Source organism: Hypanus sabinus, chromosome 14 (assembly GCF_030144855.1).
Source record: "Hypanus sabinus isolate sHypSab1 chromosome 14, sHypSab1.hap1, whole genome shotgun sequence".
NCBI classification, from domain to species: Eukaryota; Metazoa; Chordata; class Chondrichthyes; order Myliobatiformes; family Dasyatidae; genus Hypanus; species Hypanus sabinus.
In genome coordinates this window covers 97,672,186-97,694,635 of record NC_082719.1, presented here as the reverse complement: position 1 = coordinate 97,694,635, position 22,450 = coordinate 97,672,186, and the positions used below count along the sequence as shown (strand labels likewise).

Genomic DNA, 22,450 nt, shown 5'->3' with positions numbered 1-22,450 from the left:
TAGGCCTTGGAATCTGAGGAGAAACCTATTGAATTATGTAAAAGATTCTAAGTTCGTGATTTAGGTAGAGATAGATAACCTCAGTGAATTAATTGACTATTCATTTTTGTCACAAACAAAAGAAAATCTGCAGATGCTGGAAATCCAAGCAACAGACACAAAAAGCTAGAGGAACTCAGCAGGATCATTTGGCTGAAGGGTCTCGGCCCGAAACGTCGACTGTACTCTTTTTCTATAGATGCTGCCTGGCCTGCTGAGTTCCTCTGGCATTTTTTGTGTGTTGCTATTCATTTTGTAATAATTTGTGGACACGGCATATAATCAGTGAACGAATAGTTTGTGACACTACACCATGTGATCCTCTCAAGCTCTATTTAAATTTTGATCACATATCTTAGCCTCATCCTTAACCTCTAACACGTGCTTCCTAGATTTTCAACTTATTTATAGTATTACCTTTTGGTCTGATCAATGTACAACTATTCATTTATTGCTTACAATCTCGTACTCACTGTGAATGCTTTTCTGTTCCCCCCTTGTATGTGCATGTGTTAATGTATTTTCTGTGACAGCAAGCAACTTTCTACTTTTGGGGATTTGCTTAGCTTACAAATCTTCGTCAGTCCAACAAACATGTTACAGATTTTATTTTTTTATATATCTTACTGTGACTGTTCTTACATAAGGTTGCTTATGTAAAGTAATTCAAATTTCAAGGCAGTGATATGGAATTTGTTGTGATCATATTGTTGCCTTAATCGCAAATCAGATAAGTTAGAGAGCTTGATAAACTTGGATACAGTTTAAAAAATAATCAGAAAGGAACATGAAAATTCACTTGACAATTGGAGTCCAGCGTTATATCTCTTTGGCTGCATGCAGCTCTGTATAGAGTGTGTAAATAAAGTCACAAGATTAGCTTCATAGTTACAATATTGTTCACAATTCATTTTGTGTTTTAAAATATAAGTTTATACAAGGCTATATTGCTATGAGAGAGGTGACACAGCAGCAAGTCACGCAGGAAGCCTTTGATGTGATGTATTGTGTTAGTTTTTTTGTGCTTCATCTATGTACATACTTAATCTTGTGCCTATTATAAACTGCTAAACTCCCTTGAAGGAGTATTTTCTCTTTACACTTATCTAATTGATCAACTTGAGGATTTTGTTTATCCTCTCATGCACTCCTGAAAATAGATCTAGAAAAGTCTTGCCATTTGACAATTGTTATTTTTAAACTAAGGCCTTCCAAACCTTACCATTTAAAATTGAAAGATCTCAATATTCATCTCTTCTCCATTTGCAGCTTCACTGTCATCAGATTAAGGCTAATTTTATTCTCATTCTTACTGTAACATAACACTAATACCAGCAACCAGTGTTCAATTCCTGCTGTTATCTGTTAGGAGTTTGTATGTTCTTCCCATGACCACACAGGTTTCCTCTCACTTTCCAAAGATGTATGAGTTGGTAGGTTAATTGGTCAGATGGGTATAATAGGGCATCATGGGCTCATGGGCTGAAAGGGTCTGTTACTGTACTGGATTACTAAATAAATAAATAAATAAACTGACCAACCGACTGTGTTGACAGTCCTCGGTAGTTTTCATTGAATGCTATTGAAAATAACATTCTCACTGCTAAGTCCCTTCATTATCATTATCCACGATCATGTTCCATGATCTCTTCTTCTACTGACTGAACCAGGTGACTGAGTAAGGGTTTGTATTACAGCAAGTACTATAATCAATAGTCAATAGGCATCAGCTTACCTGCCATCAAGGACATACTGCATATATGAAAGATGCCAGAAAAAGGCCAGTAACATCATGAAGGATCCTACCCACTCTGCTTAAGGACATTTTGTCTTCCATCAGTGAGGAGTCTAAAATTCAGACCTGGACCACCAGATTCAAAAACAGTTACTTTCCCCAAGCAATAAGGCTTCCACCCACTGCTCACTACTGACCCCTCCACACCCCCTACCACCACTACTTTATCATTTCTTGTCAGAATCAGCAAATGTACAGACACTAATGTCACTTTGTGGACAAGCATTCAATCAATGTATACACTGTAAGCTATCTTGTGTATTTGTTTTTAATTTTTTTTATTATTGTATGTCTTAATGTGTTCTTTTTTGCTGCATAAAATCCAGAGTAACAGTTATGTTGTTCTCCTTTACTTGTGTTCTGAAGTGACAGTAAACAGTCTTGAAAGTAAAGGTATGGTAGAAATGGTATCCCCATCATGCAGGACATGCCCTTTTCTCATTGCTATCATCAGGCAGAAGGTGCAGAAACATGAAGGCACACCACTCAGTGATTCAGGAACAGCCTCTTCCCCTCTGCCATATGATTTATGAATGAACTTAAACTCATGAACACTACCTCACTACTTTTTTTACTTTCTTTGCACTAATGTAATTTAACTATTTAAAAAATACACACACACACACACACACACACACACACACACACACACACACACACACACACACACACACACACTGTGATTCACAGATTTTTAAAATCTATTATTATGTATTGCATTTTACTGCTGCCACAAAATTAGCAAATTTAACAACATATGCCAGTGATATTAAACCTGATTGTGATTCTGGATTTTCATGTATCTGGCCAAGACATTAGCTGGCTGTTTTATGGTCAGTTGCAGAAGTTGACTTTTCAGTTGAGGTGGAGATTGCACACTTTATAGCATGTCATTTCCATTCACTATTGCTAATGCTTTTCTCATAAATATATTGATTTATGCCTGACTTGCAAATTGATTACTTTTAAGTGTTTGAAATTAATTCACTTTTTGATTTGATTCCTTTCATTTAATCAAATTTCCTTCATCAGACCTCATCCCAAATGTCAATTACTCCTTTCTTTTTATTCATTTCGGCATTTTAGCACCTAGTTTTTCTAATTTAAATTAGATTTAAAGCATATCTGAGAATGTACATTCAACATTTCTCTAATTGTTGAAATTAAGCAGTTTTGTTCAGATTATTTTGTTATTAGTATACAAATACAGTAGTCTGTTCATTAAATCGAGAAAAATCAGCCTAAAATTGTAACTAGATTTGAAGCAATATTCTAGAGGATGCGTATAAGAACTGGCAGTAGGAGGCTAAATAGCCCCATGAGCCTGTCAGACTGTTCAGTGAGGTCACAGTTAACCCGATTTGTGATCTTAACTCCATTTTCCTATCCAGATTCCATAATCTTAGATTTCCCAGTAATGCAAAAAGCAACCTATTGCGGCAAAATGCCTAGTGATTTGGCATCAATAGCTCTCTCGGGGAGAGTATGCCAATGATTCACAGTACTCTGAGGGAAGTAGTTTCTCCTTATGGCAGTCTTAAATGGCAACAAAATTTTGTTCCCTTGATGTAATTTACCCACTTGCTGACAAATCCTCACAGTATTTCCCCTGATAAATGCTCTTAGATTCTTGCATTTTTGACTGGCATTCTCTCAGATCTGAGCTCTTGAGTTGAGGCCTATTTTCTAGTGTGACAAAGTGTGCAAATACAAATAAAAAAAAAGTAAAATATATAAATACAACTGAAAACAAAGACTCTGCAACTCATGTTCTCAGTATTTATTTAACTTTTTTTGTATTTGCTGCTTGTCTTTCTTCACACATTGGTTGATTGTTCAGACTTTGTGTGTAGTTTTTCAATGATTGTATTGTACTTTGCTTTACTGTGAATGCCTGAGAAAAAAATGGATCTCAGGAAAGTATATGGTGACGTTTGTGAACTTTGACAATAAATTTACTTTAAACTTTGAACTTTATCAGATGAGCATCTCATCTTGATCAGTTAACCTTAGTTGTGCTGTTCCTGGTAACTAAATCCGCTCATCAATAAGGAAGTCAAAATAAAAAGGAAGTCAAAGTACGTACATGTTATTATATACTAACAAGATTAATTTTCTTGTAGGCATTTACAGGAAAATATTACTGAGAGGACATGAGTCGTAGAGTCCTTGAAAGGGAGTGTGTAGGTTGTGGAATCAGTTCAGAGATATGGTGAGCTAAGTTATCCATGTGAGTTCAGGAACCTGATAATTGTAGGGTAATGACTATTGCTGAACATGGTGGTCCTGTGGTGTGGGACCCAAGGCTTCTGAACTCCTTTCCAATGTTAGTAGTGAGATGTGGGTATGGCCTGTATGAAAACTGTACATTCCTCAAGTGCAAGCTCACCAACATCCTGTATAGTTGTGGCAAAGCTTCTTGTACTTCATTCCCATTGCAAAAACATCCGTATTCTCTTTGCCATCTTCAACATTTGGTCCACTTGCTCTTGTACTTATCATATTTTATCATATTGATTATATAATGAATGCTCTTTGGGTTTTCTACTTAGAAGTTTAACTGTTTAAACTTTTCACACAATTATAGAGGCAATTTACTAGGATATTGCCAAGATTGGAGGTCTGTACAGATTGAGTACAGTTCTACATGTGTCTAGTAATAGAGAGGATGCAGCGGAAATTGCTTGGAATGGAGAGCTGATGTTATAAAGATGAATTAGATCACTCACACTGCATATGGTGGCAATAGAGAGAGTGGAGATGAGACCAACTGAATGGAGGGCTGATGCTATAAAACAGACTAGATTGACCTCATTTATTACTTCTGGAACATAGGAGGCTGAGAGGATGATCTTATTGAGGGTTATAAAATCTTGAGAAGCATAGATAATCTTTTTCCCAGGGCAGAGTCATTGAAAACCAGAGGGCACAGAATAACGTGGAAAAGGAGAAATTTAATGGAGATCTGAATTTAAGTGTTTCCACAGAACATTATGAATCTCTGGGAACAAGCCAGCAAAGGAGGTGGTGGAGGCTGAAACCATTAGAACTTAGAAACGGTATTTGAATAGGTATTTGGAGAGGGAAAGCTTGGAGGGATATGGAGTGCATGTGGGCAAATGGGATTAGCATAGAGAGGTCCCATGTTTGACATGAGCAAAACCATAAGACATCGGAGCAGAATTAGGCCATTCAGCCCATCGTCTGCTGATTTGTTATCCCTGTCAGCCCCATTCTCCTGCCTTCTCTCCATAACATTTGATGCCCTAACTAATCAAGAACCTATCAACCTTTAAATATACCTATTTAAATATACTCATTGACTTGGCCTCCACATGATTTTTCAAGGTGGGTCAAAAGACTTGGTGTCTGTGTTGTGTGATTTTATAATCAGTGAGTAAGATAAAATTACAATGAAAGTGCAAACTACTTTTTTAAACACTACTTGAATGTGATTCTAAACTTATAAGTGTTGTTCCAAGAACATTAATGTCCAGTTTGTTTGAATGTTTCTTTAATATTCATGTTAGGGTGATGCTTGATGTTTTTCACCCAAACATGTTTTAACCCTCTATGTCAGGGGTTCCCAACCTTTTTTATGCTATGGACCCCTTCCATTAACCGAAGAGTCCATGGACCTGAGGTTCAGAACCCCTGATGAAGCATAAAAATTGAGTAACTGCCTCGTGACTGATGCCATTAGTTGGATGTTCCAACACGCCAACAATCTAAACTGAAGAGGAAATAGTGAAAGCAAAAGCATGCCTTTAAACATATATAATCAATATGTACTTCTATGTCTACAACAGACGCTTAATGATCAGAGAAAATGGCTTATGCAGAACTTCAAGATGAAAATAATGCATTTTAGATGTGATTTTAGATTAAATTAGCTTCATTTGTCACATGTACATTTAAACAACAAACCATACAATGAAATGTGTTTGCGTCAATGACCAACTCAGCCTGAATTTGAACTGGTGGTAGCCTGCAAATCTCACCCATGCTTCCAGCAACAACATAACGTTCCCACACTTTGCTTACTCTTACTATTGCTTGTGTCTTTTTGGAATTTGGGAGGAAATCAGAGCACCTGGAGGAAACACACATGGCCACGTTGAACGCGTACAAACTACTTATGGACAATGGACGGAGTTGAACCCCAAACACTAACTGCTATGCTGAATATCACCAGAAGAAAGATTTTAGATAGTATTTTGTCTGTTTATTTCTCTTCTTTCGAATGGTTCATGTACAGTTAGGAATGGGTCAAAGTATTCAATTCAGGGATGAAATAAAAGTCAATAAAATCCTATTGTGTGCAATTCAGGGTTTATATAAACAATGTTATCTCTGAATAAAACTGGATTCCAAAATGAATTGCTTTTCGTATCAAAAAGAGTTTAAAAAAAACTTGTGTGAAGAAAACACTGCAATTTTTGCACAAATGCAACTTTAGTTACATATCTGCACTGTTAATAGATTAAGAAGAAAAGTTTTAGTGTTCAGGTATTTTCTGATGCATATTGTTTAAATTTTGCTAAGTATTTTATTATATGCCAATACTTTAAGAGCTTCAAAGGAAAACAACAAGCGTTAAGACTGTCTTGCTTATTTTTAAAGATCTTTTGGTTGAAATCATTGGGAATTCTCCTCAATGCAAATTTTACACTGCTTTAGATAAAACTCATTATATGTAGCTTTATTGTTTCATTTTTTCCATTCTTACTAATGCTACTATTTTTATTTTATCCTCTAAAAGTTACTCTGCTTCTCTTTTCTGTCTTCCTTTTCCTCTCCAAGCTGCTGTTGCTGTCAATGAGGCTGTCTGCTCTGGCACTGTTTTACATAGCTGCCCCTCAGTAAATGAAGGTATTCTCCTCCCTCTCTAATACATTAACAAAATTTATTTTAATTTCATTAGCTACTTTCCACGCAGCATTATTCACTCACAGGTAAGTGCATCCATGCAGGAGGGATTCTGCTTAGTGTTCTTGCAATAAGATAAGTTGTTAATGAATCTTTCTTATTTGAGGAAATAAAGTAGTGTTTTTATTCATTAAAATTCAGTACATAAGAGTTAGGCATTAGATTAATTCTGATCTTGAAAGAAATATTTCTGGTGCTGGCATCCATACACAAACATCCAAAACTATCACAAGTGCCAAAAGGAGATGTTTATTGGCCAAACAATAGACTTAGTGTAATGAGTGGCATAGTTCAACTGCCCCTTGCTTAACATTTTTCAGAAATTACACATTTTGACTTTGGATGCAAAAAAATGAAATACCATTCTAGTCACATTAGGCAGAGAATCTGCACACAGAAGAGTGCGTAAATTGCTAGTTTGAAATAATAATTTTCAAATGTCTGTCAGATTGACTTTTAAAGACAAGTTTTAAAACATGAGATATGGTAACAAGGGGAACTGAATTACACCAGAAAACACAGAACTATGTTCCTTTTAATATCATTTTCAATGATTTAAAAGAAATCTGTAGTTAGAATTTAACTTGAAATTATTTCAAGACATCAGAGATCCTTATTCCATTTTAGTAATAATTTTAGTAATCTTGTTAATAATTGGTCAAATAAGATATGAATGTATAATTACTGATGCAAATATAAAAAATCAAGGATAATTATTGCTGAATAATGTTTCATAATCCCTGTTGAGTATTTGGTCAAATTTGTGCACTTATTATCTGTAATATTCCTAATTTTGTCGCTGCTGTACTTAACAAGATTGCCATAGTATGACTAGATGAATTGGTGTCTCATTATCAGTAATTTTCATAATTTTAGAACTGATTAGGTTTGTTGACTTGAGCAACATCGGTGCTCCTGATGCGACCTCCTCTACCTTGGTGAGACCTGTTGTAAATTGAGAGACTGATTCATTGAGTACCTCCGCTCCATCCGCCAAAAGTGGAACATACTCTTGGCCAAATATTTTGATTCCGATTCCCACTCCTGTTCTGATATGTCAGTTTATGGCCTCTTGTGCCAAGATGATGCCACTTTCAGGGTGGAGGAGCAACACCTAGTATTCCGTCTAGGTAGCTGTCAAACCTGATAGCTTGAATATTGACTTTTTCCTTCCAAAAATTCCCTTCCCCTCCCCTCCTCTTCTATTCGATACTATGGCCTCTTATCTCTTCTCACTTTGCTATCATCTCATTCAGGATCTCTTGTCCTTCCTCTTCTCCTACGGTCTACTCTCCTGTCCAGTCAGATTCCTTTTCTCCACCCTTTTACCTTTCCCATCCACCTGTCTTCACCTATCACCTTCCTCTTCCCACCTTCTCATTCTGGTGTCTTTCCCCTTCCTTTCCAGTCCTGATGAAGGATCTTGGCCTGAAACATCAACTGTTTATTCATTTCCATAGATGCTGCCTGATCTGCTGAGTTCCTCCAGCATTTTGTATGTGTTGGTTTGGATCCCTGTTAGTTTGTGTTGATCTTTATCTTGGAAAAAAATTAAAAAGTTGCTTACTTCCACTTGTTGCTAAACATATTTGCATTAAAAGTAAATAATTATTTCAAATGGGTTTAACTATGTTTTCATTGAAAAGTATTTTGGAGCCTTTTTCTAGATATGAGGAATGTTAAAGATGACCAAGGCAACAGTAATTTCAGCTAACTGTAATTATTGAAATCTCATTTTGAATGAACTGTGCACCAGACTATTAAACTTGCTGAAATTTAGATCAATAGTCAATGCCTCTTAATTCTGTCATTAACGAAACACTTGCTCTGCTTCTGTAGGTTGGAGTCAGCTTGCAGCCATGCATTGTGTCATGCTTCCTGATCACCTTGGACAGAACAATTTTCGGCCTCCGCTTCTGGAGATGTTGGCTCGGAGATGGCAAGATCGGTGTTTAGAGGTAGGATTGTGCTAAGATGATTAAGTGATGGAATACTGTTTTGATTTCTGCTGATTCTCAAGTGTTTTGTATTGTGTCCATTGATGCAGCTTTTTTTGTCATCTGATGGTTTGCTTTGAAATGAATAAATACACAAAGTGCTGTAACATAGACTTGTTATAAGTATATAGTGAGACCGCTTTAAATTAAGTATTGTGAGGCTGAATATTACTGGTGACTGTTAGGATGTATTCTGAAGTTAGGGAATATAGCAAGTATCATTTTCACCAGCACCCAATCTTCAGACATGAATGTGGATTGTAGATTGAATTTAAAATGCAGCCCTGAACAATAGTTTTTCTGGAGTTGATTGCAAGCCAGACGAAGCTGATTAACATTCATTTTGGGTGTCTGGAATTTGGGCATGAAGAAGGAGGTGTGTGAAAACTATTTGTTCTTCAAAGGAAGCATTGTAGATCCATTGTGACTATAGAATTGTATTTTGATCTTTAGGACATAAAATGTTATGTAATATTGAGTCGAACAGGCCTCTTCCTCTGAAAGAATCTCAATATGATGCCTGCTACTCACTGTTGTTGTATAAAGTACTTTTAAGTCCATTAGATTCAGTGTTTCTTTGGTGACTTTGTTCATGTTAGAACTTGGGCTACTGTCCAGAACCATTTCCAGCATTCACTTCTCATGATTCCCAGATGCCTGCAATTACATGGGTCCACTGCAGGGCTTCCCAACTTTTTAATGCCATGGGACCCTTACCATTAACCGAGGGGTTCGTCAATCCCAGGTTGGTAACCTCTGGTCTAATGCAAGTGACCCATCTCTGTAGACACATCCTCAAGTCCAGTAGCAAGGTTCAAAAAGTAACTGAGTGCTAAAGAGGCAAATTGTTATAAATGATGTTAATAGTTTTTAAGGGTCTCCATATATCCTTGCTGATCAGAGCATGAAATCTTGTGTAACCTTGGTGCTGAAGGTATCTAAGAAGATCTGGCCTGCCAGTCTGTGACTTTTTATTAGGTCCAACTAGAAGGCATCTTGGCTCAATTCTCAGCGCTGTCTATAAGAAGTTTGTACGTTCTTCTTGTGATTGGTGGGTTTCTTCTGGGTGCTTTTGCTTTCTCCCACATTACAAAGAGATATGAGTTAGGGTTTGTAAGTTGTAGGCATGCTATTTTGGTACCGTAAGCATGGCAATGCTTGCAAGCTGCCACCAGCACATCCTTGGATTGTGTTGTTGATGCAAAATAATGCATATCACTGTATGTTTTGATATACATGTGACAAATAAACCTAAAGCAATAACCCTACTTGTCTCTTAATGCATATTTAAATGTTCCTCAGAACATATTCTGGGGCACTGATGTTTGACTCAGTGGCCTATAATTACCTGGCCTTTCCCAATCTCTCTTGTAGAATAAGAGTACCACATTTCCTCCAGTTGTCTGGCATCTCATGGCATCATAGGGTCATAGAACTGTACAGTACAGAAATGGCCTATCTAGTCCATGCTGAACCATTTAAGCTGCCTACTACCATCAATCTGAACTGGAACCATAGCCCCCCCCCATACCCCTACCATCCATGTACCTATCCAAACTTCTTTTAAATGTTGAAATCGAGCTTGCATGCACCACTTGTGCTGGTAGCTTGTTTCACACTCTTATGACCCTCTGAATGAAGATATTTCCTCTCATGTTCCTCTTAAACTTTTCACCTTTCACCCTTAAACCAGGACTTTGATTGTAATCCCATCCAACCTCAATGGCAAAAGCTTGCATACATTTACCCTGTCTAGATCCCTCATAATTTTGTATACTTCTATCAAATCTCCTCTTAATCTTCTATGTTACAAGTAATAAAATCCTAACCTATTTAATCTTTCCTTATAAGTCAGGTCCTCCAGACCCAGCAACATCCTTGTAAGTTTTCTCTATATCTCATCTGTGTCCAGCAGGATCTCAAAATCATTATCTGGCAATCTCCTCCCTACCTCCTTCAGCTGCCTGGGATTTTCAGCGTGAGGTTGTGGGGATTTATTCTACATAAATTCATTAAGGTACTTAATACCACTACTGAATGATGGCAGGAGAGTTGCATGGCCTCGGTCTTATGACTAGGTTCAAGCCGTGGTGTTGGTGTTACAGCTGCCCAGGAGAGAAGCATCAGAGTTTGCGCACTCCACTGGAGGTGGTGTGGTGTGGCGTCCAAGCTGTTCCCCCCCCCCCCCGCCTCATGTTCCCCTGTGTTGTCCCCCCCACCAAGTTTTTCCCCTTGTTCTGTTCCCCCCCCCCCCCCCAAGTGTTTGCTTGGCAGAAGACAAGCTGTATTGTGTTAGACTGAAGGCTGCTGCACATTAATTGATTCAGGGTCTTGAACTATATTTTTTGTATGATTGTATATTACTGATATCTTTTAAGTACTTCCTATCTTATATGCGCTATATGTGGCTTGTACTGTGATTGTTGGTACTGTGTTTTCTGCCTTGGCCCCAGAGTAACACTTTTATTTGGCTGTATTCATGGGCATTTATGTATGGTTGAATGACAATTAAACTTGATCTACAATTCCGCTGTTCTTCATCTAGCTTCAAGTGCAATACCCGTTGAAGTTTTCTTTGGAGACCTCACCGATTTTCTCTGACTCCTTACCCTGATTGCCACTTTGATTGCTAAAAAGACCTAACATTTCCCTGGTTGTCCTCTCACTCTTCCTTGTTTCAGGAATTTCCTTAACCTTAACCTCTTCTGCAATTCATATCCCTCTCCACTCTTCTTTTTGAATGCCACTCTGTAAGTTCAAAGGAGATGTGCGAGACAGGTATTTTACACAGCATGGTTGGTGCATGGAGTGATGGTGGAAGCAAATATGATATGGGTGTTCCAAAGGTTCTTAGATAAACCCATGATGGTTGATAGGTTGTGACGAAGGTATAGAAGTATTGGATTGAGAAGGGTAATCAATCAGCCATGATAATGTGATGGCAGATTTGATGGGCTGAATCACCTAATTCTGCTCCACTGCCTTATGGAATGTGCAAGAAATAGATGGATATGAACATAGTGTAGTTGGGCATTTGATTACCAGTTTGATTCCAGCATAACATTGTGAGTCAGAGGATCTCTTCCTGTGCTGAACTGTTCTCTGTGTTCAAAGCATGCTACAGTAAGATGCCAAAATGAAAGTGTGCTCTGATCATTAGTTAACTTTTCCAAAAGGATTGTAAGCATCTTTTAAACTTGCATAAATTGTAGTCAGAAAATTGAAAATGCCTTATTTTCAATTTTAAAATATGAATGAATTTCAGTTTAGGTAAGTGTGATGCAGTTTGGACATTCAAACCCGAGTAGGACTTATATAGTGAATGGAAGGGCATTGATGTGTGATGTCCAACGAGAGGCCTGGGAGTCCAAGTGCACAGTTCACTGAAAATGGCTGTGCAAGTTGACAGAGTGGTGAAGGCATTTAGCAAGCTGGCCTTCATCAGTCAAGGCGTCAAGTTTAGGAATGGGGTATTATGTTGCAGTACAGAAATTGTTGGTGAGGCCACAATTTTGGAGTATTGTGTACAGTTTTGGTTACCCTGTTATAGGAAAGAGATCGACAAGCTGGAGAGGTAGTAGAAGAGATTTACAAGGGTGTTATAACCAAGAGAAAATCTGCAGATGCTGGGAATCCAAGCAGCTTGCACAAAATGCTGAAGGAACTCTGAAGGCCTGGCAGCATCTATGGAGAAGAGTACAGTTGATGTGTTGGGCCGAGACCCTTCATCAGGACACCTGCTGAGTTCCTCCAGCACTTTGTGTGTGTAACAAAGATGTTAACTGGACTAGAAGACCTGAGTTATAGGGAGAGGTTAGCCATGCTGGATTGTTATTCCGTGGAGCAATAAAAAAATAAGTGGGGTGATCTCACAGAAGTTATAAAATCATGAGGGGTGTGGATAAGTTTGACAGTCATAGTCTTTTTTTCTAGGGTTGGGATGTCCAAAACTACAGGCACAGATACAAGATAAGATGGGAGGTATTTAAAAGAGACCCAGAAGGTTACTTCTTTACATAGAGGGAAGTGATTAGATGAAATGAGCTGCCACAGGAAGTGGTCAAGGCAGGTACAGTTGCAACATTTAAGTGGCATTTGGAGGAGAGGGACTTGGGAGATTATGAGTCGAGCACAGGGAACTGGGACTAGCAGGAAGGAGACTGAGGTCTGTGTGGACCGAAGGGCCTGTTTCTGTTCTGTATTACTCTCTGACTCTGAAATGTTGCAGAAACTATAATCTCTTTTCTACATGACCCATTGTCTAACTGATACTTTAAGTTATTGGTTTATTTGAAAAAATTTCAAAATATGCAGTGTTATTACCTGTTGACTTTTTGCTGATGGTTGTAGTTTTGGAGCATTTCATAGAGGCTGGTAAATGGTATTTGGTGCTTGATAAATGAGAAGGTAGCCTTGACATCACACCTCTGCTGTTATGGCAAAAATGTCACTGTATTTGCAGTTTTGTCGAAGAAAAAGGATATTATTATAAGAGTTGAATGGAGACCAGCAGTGACTATTATTTTACTAAATTGTTTGAATATGAACAAAAAATTATTACCTGATGTTTACACAACCAAAGGTTACCAGATGGAAATAAATTTTATCATTATTAGCCTGGTATTCAAGAACAACCCTCCTCACCATTCCCTAATTTTGAAATCTCTTTTCTAGATGAATAAGTATTTGGATTGCATATCTTCTCCTTCCCCCATCCCATCCACCATTTTCTTAAAATAAATAGTGGATTCCAGTCAATCGGGACCAGTACATTTTGTCCCAATTAAGCAGCTGTCCAATTAGTCAACGCTTCATGAAAATAGTTTTAAAAAAGTATAAAAAGATTGGGATGAACTAGGTATTAAGTGTTTTTGGGACCTGTTTATCTCAGGATCTCTTGCTTCATCTGACCAATTGTCAAATAAATTTGCACTCCCAAAAACATATTTTTACAGATACTTTCACATTAGAGATTTTCTACGTTCCCGTTTAACTACTTTTCCTATAGCTCCTGATAAAAATTTTCTGGACGATCTTTTAAATTTAAAACCTTTTGTTAATGGTTCTATTACTGGTATCTATAACTTGTTGATTGATTCTAGACAAGACTTTTTTGATAAAATAAAAAAAAAGCTTGGGAGGATGACCTAAATTGTCAGATTTCTGATGATAGATGGAATAAAATTCTTAAACGGGTTAATAAGTCATCTTTCTGTGCTCGTCATTCTCTTCTACAATTTAAAGTGGTTCATAGAGCTTACATTTCTAAACAGGAGCTGTCCAGTTTTTACCAGAATGTTTCTCCACTGTGTAATAAATGCAACTCTGCTGATGTCTCTTTAATTCATATGTTTTGGTTTTGCCCTAAAATTGAAAAGTTTTGGCGGGAAGTATTTCATACCTTCTCACAACTTTTTAGGGTCCAATTTGACCCAAATCCCCTTACTGCCTTGTTTGGTATTATTGCAAATGAAGATATTGTGGCGACCCACTTCCTAGCGCACTCGAACCGGCTCACAAATAGCCAGCGTGCCGGCATAAAGACCAGTCCCAAAAGGGCGCCAGGTCTGCTTCACCAACAAAGGGAAAAGCCCAAGCAGGACTGTGAATACGTGCCCCCTACAGCATACATGCCCGGGGAAGGCGGGATCAGGGAGGCTTTAAAGCGAGGCCGCGAAGTTCGAATAAAATCTTTTTTTAACTGCAGTTTACCGACTCCGTGTCGTTAATTCAGCGCTGTGTGTAGCACACTGCTACAATTGGTGACCCCGACAGCCCAAACGATATTTGGGCCGAAGATGACTGACGCCGCATCTGTTCATGCAGTTTCATTGAAACTGCCAAGCTTCTGGATGCTGCGACCTCACCTATGGTTCCAGCAAGCAGAAGCCTAATTCCACGTTCGGCAGATAACCTCGGAGGACACACGTTACCACTACGTAGTGAGCTCCCTCGACCAGGACACAGCGGCCAGGTTGAGGAGTTCATACAATCGCCCCCAGCGGACGGCAAATACACGGAATTCAAAGCCCTGCTCATAAGGACTTCCGGACTCTCAAGGCGCGAGCAGGCTGCCCGTTTACTGCACCTGGATGGTTTGGGAGACAGACCACCGTTGGCTTTAATGAATGAGATGATGTCTCTGGCCGGAGGACACAAGCCCTGCCTCACATTTGAGCAGGCATTCCTGGAGCAGCTGCCCGAGGACATACACCTGCTACTGTCCGCGGATTTCAGCGACCCCTGGAAGGTGGCAGCCCAGGCGGACTTACTGTGGAATGCCAAGAAGGTGAGTGGGGCGTCCGTCGCACAGATCACCAGGCCACGCTCCCAGCAGCAAACCAGACCAGGCCCGGCCACAGAGCCCTCTAACCCCAGAGGCAGGGGTGAGGAGACCAACGAACAATGGTGCTCCTACCACCAGCGGTGGGGCACAGAAGCCCGCCACTGTCGCCTGCCCTGCAAGTTCCGGGGAAACGCCAGGGCTAGCCGCCGCTGATGGCTACGGCGGCTGGCCATCGGGATAGCCTCCTGTATGTGTGGGACAAGCGGCCAGGATGCCGTTTTTTGGTCGACACCGGTGCCGAGATCAGCGTCTTACCTCTGACGAGTTATGACACCTGCAACAGGGCACTGGGTCCCATCCTGAGGGCTAAGAATGGCAGCACAGTAAGGACCTATGGCACCCGTACGGTGCAGCTACAGTTCAGCTCCAGCCGGTTCACATGGGACTTCACACTGGCTGCTGTAGCACAACCGCTTCTGGGTGCAGATTTTTTGCGGTCTCACAGTCTGCTGGTCGACCTGCCGAGGCAGAGACTGGTCCACGCCAAGACCTTTCAAAAGTTCTCCCTGGGTGCAGCCCAGTTGCTGGCCCCACACCTAGACTCCATCACGCTGTCCGACAACGACTTCACCAGAGTCCTGGCGGATTTCCCATCGGTTCTGCAACTGCAGTTCATGACAGCCATACCCAGACATGGTGTACAGCACCTCATCCCGACCCAGGGACCACGCCCGCGCTCGGCGGCTTCCCCCGGACAAGCTCCGACTGGTGAAGGAGGAGTTCCAGAGGATGGAGGAATTGGGGATCATCCGGCGGTCCGACAGCCCATGGGCCTCCCCCCTGCACATGGTGCCCAAAGCGACAAGAGGCAGGAGACCATGTGGTGACTACCACAGGCTGAACGAGGCTACAACACCGGACCGCTACCCTGTGCCAGACATTCAGGACTTTGCAGCAAACCTGCACGGCGCAAGGATCTTTTCCAAGGTAGACCTCGTCCGGGGATACCATCAAATCCCGATGCATCCGGACAACGTCCCCAAAATGGCACTCATCACCCCGTTTGGCCTTTTCGAATTACTCGGAATGCCGTTCGGCCTAAAGAATGCTGCACAGATGTTTCAGCCGTTAATGGACGCGGTGGGATGCGACCTGGACTTCGCTTTCGTCTATTTGGACGACATCCTCAAAGCCAGCAGCAGTCGTCAGGAGCATCTGTCCCACCTCCGTCAACTCTACGCCCGACTGAGTGAATACGGCCTGACAATCAACCCAGCTCAATGCCAGTTCGGGCTCGACTCCATCGACTTCCTGGGCCACAGGATCACTACAGATGGGGCAATCCCTCTGCCCGCTAAGGTAGACACAGTCTGCCATTTTCCCCGACCCACCACAATCAAAGGCCTTCAGGAATTCATGGGTATGGTAAATTTCTACCACCGCTTCCTCCCTTCAGCTGCCCAAATCATGCGCCCCCTGTTCGCCCTGATGTCGGGTAAGGGCAAGGACATTACCTGGGATGAGGAGTCCGCCGCCGCTTTCATTAAAACGAAAGAAGCCTTGGCAAATGCCGTGATGCTCGTGCACCCCAGAATGGACGTCCCTACCTCCCTCACAGTGGACGCATCTAACACGGCAGTCGGTGGGGTACTGGAGCAACTCGTCGCGGGTCGCTGGCAACCCCTGGCGTTTTTCAGCAAACACCTGCGACCACCCGAGCTCAAATACAGTGCTTTCGACCGGGATCTGTTGGCACTCTACCTGGCAATCTGGCGTTTCAGGTACTTCTTAAAAGGTAAGCCCTTCACTGCGTTCATGGACCACAAGCCGCTTACCTTTATGTTCACGAAGGTGTCCGATCCCTGGTTGTCCCGCCAGCAGCGCCATCTGTCCTACACCTCTGAATACACAACGGATGTCCGGCACGTCTCAGGTAAGGACAATGTCGTGGTGGACGCGCTCTCTCGCCCTACCATTCATGCCCTTTCCCAAGGGGTAGACTTTGAGGCACTGGCAGAGGCGCAGCAAGCAGACGAGGAGATCCCTAGTTACAGAAACACAGTCTCCAGTTTGCAGCTCCAGGACCTCCCCATAGGCCCCGGTGAGAGGACCCTACTCTGTGACGTCACCACCGGCCAACCCCGTCCCATCGTCCTGGCACCCTGGCGGCGACGCGTTTTCGACTCCATTCATAACAGCGCACCCCCCCATCAGGACAACTGTCTGGATGGTCTCCACCAGGTTCGTTTGGCATGGACTCCGCAAGCAGATCAGTGAATGGGCCAAAACGTGCATGCACTGCCAGACGGCCAAGGTGCAGCCGCACACCAAAGCTCTGCCGCAGCAGTTCCACCCCACACGCCGGCGTTTCGACCACATTCATGTGGATATTGTGGGCCCCCTGCCAGTGTCCTGAGGAGCGCGGCACCTCCTCACTATCGTGGACCGGTTCACCAGATGGCCAGTGGCGATCCCGCTGACCGACACCACCTCCATATCTTGCGCCCGGGCACTGATCGCCACCTGGGTGTCCTGCTTTGGTGTACCGGCCCACATTACCTCCGACAGAGGCGCCCAGTTCACCTCCGGCCTGTGGTCAGCTATGGCTAGCCTATTGGGGACTAAAACCACACAACTGCCTACCACCCACAGTCTAACGGCCTGGTGGAGCGTTTCCACTGTTACCTAAAGTCGGCTCTCATGGCCCATCTGAGAGGAGCTAACTGGGTGGATGAGCTTCCCTGAGTGCTACTCAGCATCCGCACGGCACCCAAAGATGATCTGCACAGCTCGTCGGCCGAGTTGGTGTACGGTGCACCCCTGGTCATCCCCAGGGAGTTTATACCAGCCCCAAGGGGGCACGAGGAAGAACCCCCAGCAGTCCTGGGCAGACTACGTGAGAGGCTCAGTGACCTGGCCCCCATACCCACTTCGCAACATGGGCAGAACCTGACCTGCGTACTCAAAGACCTGCAGAACTGTAAGTTTGTGTTTGTACGAATGGGCGGGCATCGGCCACCGCTACAGCGGCCCTATAAGGGGCCGTTTACGGTGATCAGGAACAACGGGTCCACATTCGTGCTGGACGTTGGGGGGAGAGAGGAGGTTTTCACGGTGGACCGACTCAAACCGGCCCATGTGCATGTGGCACAACCAGTCGAGTTTCTGGCACCGCGGCGCAGAAGCCGACCTCTCAAACAGGGTCCGGTCCAGACTGTGGACATTGGAGGAGGTATCGCCGGTTCTGGGGGGGGGGGTTTTGTGGCGACCCACTTCCTAGCGCACTTGAACCAGCTCACAAATAGCCAGTGAGCTGGCATAAAGGCCAGTCCCAAAAGGGCGCCAGGTCTGCTTCACCAACAAAGGGAAAAGCCCACACGGGACTGTGAATACGTGCCCCCTACAGCATCCGCGCGCGGGACAGGATTGTGAATACGTGCCCCTACAGCATCCGCGCCTGGGGAGGGCGGGATCAGGGAGGCTTTAAAGCGAGGCCGCGAAGTTTGAATAAAATCTGTTTTTTAACTGCAGTTTACCGACTCCGTGTCGTTATTTCAGCGCTGTGTGTAGCACACCGCTACAATATAACTTTAAATACTCCTAACCTACAGGTTTTAGTTTTTACCTCTCTTTTAGCAAGAAGAGCAATCTTGCTTAAATGGAAGGAGTCTACCCCTCCTACACATCTTCAATGGGTACATGATATTATGTCTTATTTAAATTTAGAAAAGATCCGCTGCTCAGTCTTAAATTCGAAACAATCTTTTTATGATATCTGGGGACCTTTCCTAAATTACTTTTCCAATTTATAAAGTTTAACAGTGCACAGACTTATGTATATTTTTATCTTCTCTTCTTAAGCGAATATGTCTTTTTTTTTCTAGTTATCCATTATCATCCATCAGCTTTTTTCTTTGGTAGTTGGTAAGGGGTTGACTTTTTTTTTATATAAAATATTTATTTTGTGATGTATGACTTATCTTTAAATTTTTGATTACAGAGTGGTATACCTTTATGTGCTATGCTATAACATTTTGATCAATTTTATTACAATATATGAATGTACACAATTTATGTTGAGATGTATCTATGTGTTGCACTCTGTAAATCTTGTTTTTTTTCTTAATAAAAATATTATAAAGAAAAAAAGTATAAACAGGAAAAACTACTTTTTAACTGGGTAACCAATTATTATTTAAAATAAATACAAAGCAAATTAGAATACCACCAATACTACTGCAGTACTACAGAACTGTATTCGTTCATAAAAGTTATCGATGGAGGAATTCATATAGTGTATGCTGCCATGTTCTTTTGATTGACTGTAAATGGACAAAATCAATGCAGGCAACTAGGGAAATTCTTTTGGCTATTGTCATATCTTTTCATGGCATCTTGGCAAGCATCCATCAAAATAAAGAAAAACTAAATGATAAAAATCATTGTTTTTAAATAGGCATTTGTTGGCCCAAATGGATAAGCACCCAAGCATAAGCATACGTAACTGATGTTATTTAAAAACTATTTTCTCTAAGCACGATGGAGTGTCTTTATGACCAAGCAAGCGCACGCTTGACAATAGTTAGAAACTGTTCGACAACAGTCTCCTGTACCAGCTAAGCGGCATAATGTCTCAATTAAATAAAGTGAATCATGGATACTTTCTCAATTTGTTTTTGTTCTTTAAGAGTTGTCCCAAACAAGCAACTGCCCTGGTAAACTGATGGCCCAATTAATCCTAATCCATGGTGTAGCTGTTCCTATTGTCCAGCCTTCAAGATGAACACTGACATTGTATTCTATTGGAGAGCTATTCTTTGGAAGAGTTCATATCATTCTGTTTTTCAACATGGAAGAGTGAATTTACTGCTTTTGAGGCAATTTATTTGTAATTTCACATGTCTCGCCTTACTATCTCAGCTCATCCATTGCAGAATCTTTTATCCATGTTGTTGCTACCTCATTGCCACAGATGGTTGTGAAGGCTTCTGGGCACATTTAATGTGGAGGTTGATAGTTTCAAAGATTACAGGGAGAAGGTAGGAAAAAGAGATAATAATTCAGCCATGATAGAATGGTGAAGCAGAATCAGTGGGCTGAATGGCCTAATTCTGCTCCTATGTCTTATGGTCAAGTGTTGACAATTCTATTATTCTTCTGGCTGGTCTTCCTACACTTGAACGTCAAGAACTCTGCCTGGAGATGAATTCTCATTACAATTTGCTCATGTATCATTTGCTTACTTGCTGATGAACATTGGCCTTTGGTCTGACAGAGGTCCTGTTTTAAGTTGTTTGTTCTTGTTTTCAATTATCACTGAGGCTTTGTCCTTTCCTTCCTTTGTAGCTTCTTCTGGCTCGACAATTCTTTGTTCTTTTCTCTGCTCACATCTGTAGTCCTTGCCTTCAACTAACTGAACTCCGTGACTAGGAATTACTTCCTTCAACTCCTCTCTTTGCCCTGGACACCTCTGAAAACTGTCTACTCTGTTTAGGCTGTTTGTTAAATCATAATATCACCTCATGGGCCTCTGTGCCAAATATGGTTTTAGTAATATCCATTCTGAGATAGTTTAACTTTACTTAGTTTTGCAGTGGTCGTAGTTTGATAAGCATCTGGTATAGGAATTGTGGAATTGACACAAAGATCAGGGTCATAGATGATACTGAGATCATATACCTGTTATCAAAGCCCCATGCTCTTTTTATAGAAAAGCTATTCTTTGTTTAGTGAAGGAGTGTGTTTAAAAAAAAAAAATCACCATCCCCTAGAGCTTGTGGAAGTGAGTCTGTTTGGTTGCATTACAGTGAAATTTCATCTTCTAACTGAACTGCTAATCTTAATATGATTTATAAATGTGAAGTTTCTGTATTCTGTCCATAATTTCAAACTAAAGTTCCAACAATTCAATTCCTTTTTCTGAAATAGGTGAGAGAAGCCGCTCAAGCTTTACTTTTAGCAGAGCTTCGCAGAATTGGAAAAGACGGACGAAAAGAAACAATTGACGTCTGGGCGCCTTACTTGCCACAATATGTTGATAACATAATGTCACGTAAGTATCTTCTTGGTTTATATAACATTACAGCAAAGTACAAGCTCCTTGGCCTATGATCCCACACCAATCTTTTAACCTACTTTTAAGTTCAATCTAACCCTTCCCTCCCCACAGCCCTCCATTTTTCTCTCATTCATGTGCCTACCTGAGAGACTCTTAAATGCCCCTAAAGAATGTGCCACTACCACCACCTCTGGCAATCGTTTCACACATGTACCCCTCTCTGTGTAAAGAAATCTATTGTTGGCATCCCCCTATACTTTCCACCAATCACCTTATTATGATATCCCCCTGTATTAGCTATTTTCACCCAGGGAACAAGTCTGTGGCTGTCCCCTCGATCTAAACCTCTTATCATTTTGTACATCTCTATCAAGTCACTTCTCATCCTTCTTCGCTCCAAAGAGAAAAGCCCGAGATCATTCAACCTATCCTCATAAGACATGCTCTCTAGTCTAAGCAACATCCTGATAAATGGAATCATAGAATACTATAGCACAAAAACAGGACCTTCAGCCCATCTAGTCCATGGCAAACTATTAATCTGCATTTATGGAATTATACCTTTGCATTTTAAGATCCTCCTGTTAAATCTACTCTGCACCTGCTCTACATCCTTCCTATAATGAGGTGTTCAGAGTATTCCTAGTGTTTCTTCTAACTAGGTAGATTCTGAAACACCTTGTTTGTGTCATAGTTTAGAGCAGTTGTTCATCAACACCTTGTGTATTGTTTCCATTTTCCTGCATTGGTGAGGAGTTGGAGAGGTGACAATGATTGCTGGGGTTTTGAAAGTTTTAATTACTTTGAGGTAATTCAGTGACAAAATTCACATAGTAAAAGTAAATACAAATATTCTTACATGTTACAGGTCTTAAATATTTTTTTAAAAATGAGAGATTGTTGTATTTCAAGAAGTCAAAGTCAAAGTAAATTTATTATCAAAGTACATTTCTGTCACCATATACTATTTTGAGATTCGTTTTCCTGTAGAAAATGAAGGAAAATAAAGAAATGCAATAGAATCCATGAAAGGCCACTCACTAACAAGTAAAGACCGACAAATGGAGATTCTCTAAAGGAGGGATTTCCAATGTTTTTTGTGTCCTGGACTAATATCATTAAGCAAATCGCTGCTGTAAAAGATAGTGCATACTGTGTTTGTTAACTATACATCTTACTAATGAATTCAATAAAAACAGCAGTTATCTGGCCCTTGGAATATGTTCATAATCCTCCTTTGTAAAGCAATATTGGTTTGAATATTTCTGTTGCCCTAAGATGATTAAAACTGGTAAATTCTCAACATGGCTCCAACTCCTTAAAATGAGTGGCCTTAACATCAGCAG

The 22,450-nt window shown here is 41.2% G+C and overlaps 1 protein-coding gene across 2 annotated transcripts in view; it reads left to right on the top strand.

The window, feature by feature from the left end:
* Positions 1-22,450, top strand: part of LOC132405011 (WD repeat-containing protein 7) — a 574,145-nt gene that overhangs the window by 207,400 nt on the left and 344,295 nt on the right. For both annotated transcript variants that reach the window (XM_059989685.1, XM_059989684.1), the window contains 2 exons: positions 8,603-8,721; positions 20,975-21,098. In XM_059989685.1, the coding sequence (XP_059845668.1) occupies positions 8,603-8,721; positions 20,975-21,098 (243 nt within the window). The remainder of the gene's footprint in view (positions 1-8,602; positions 8,722-20,974; positions 21,099-22,450) is intronic.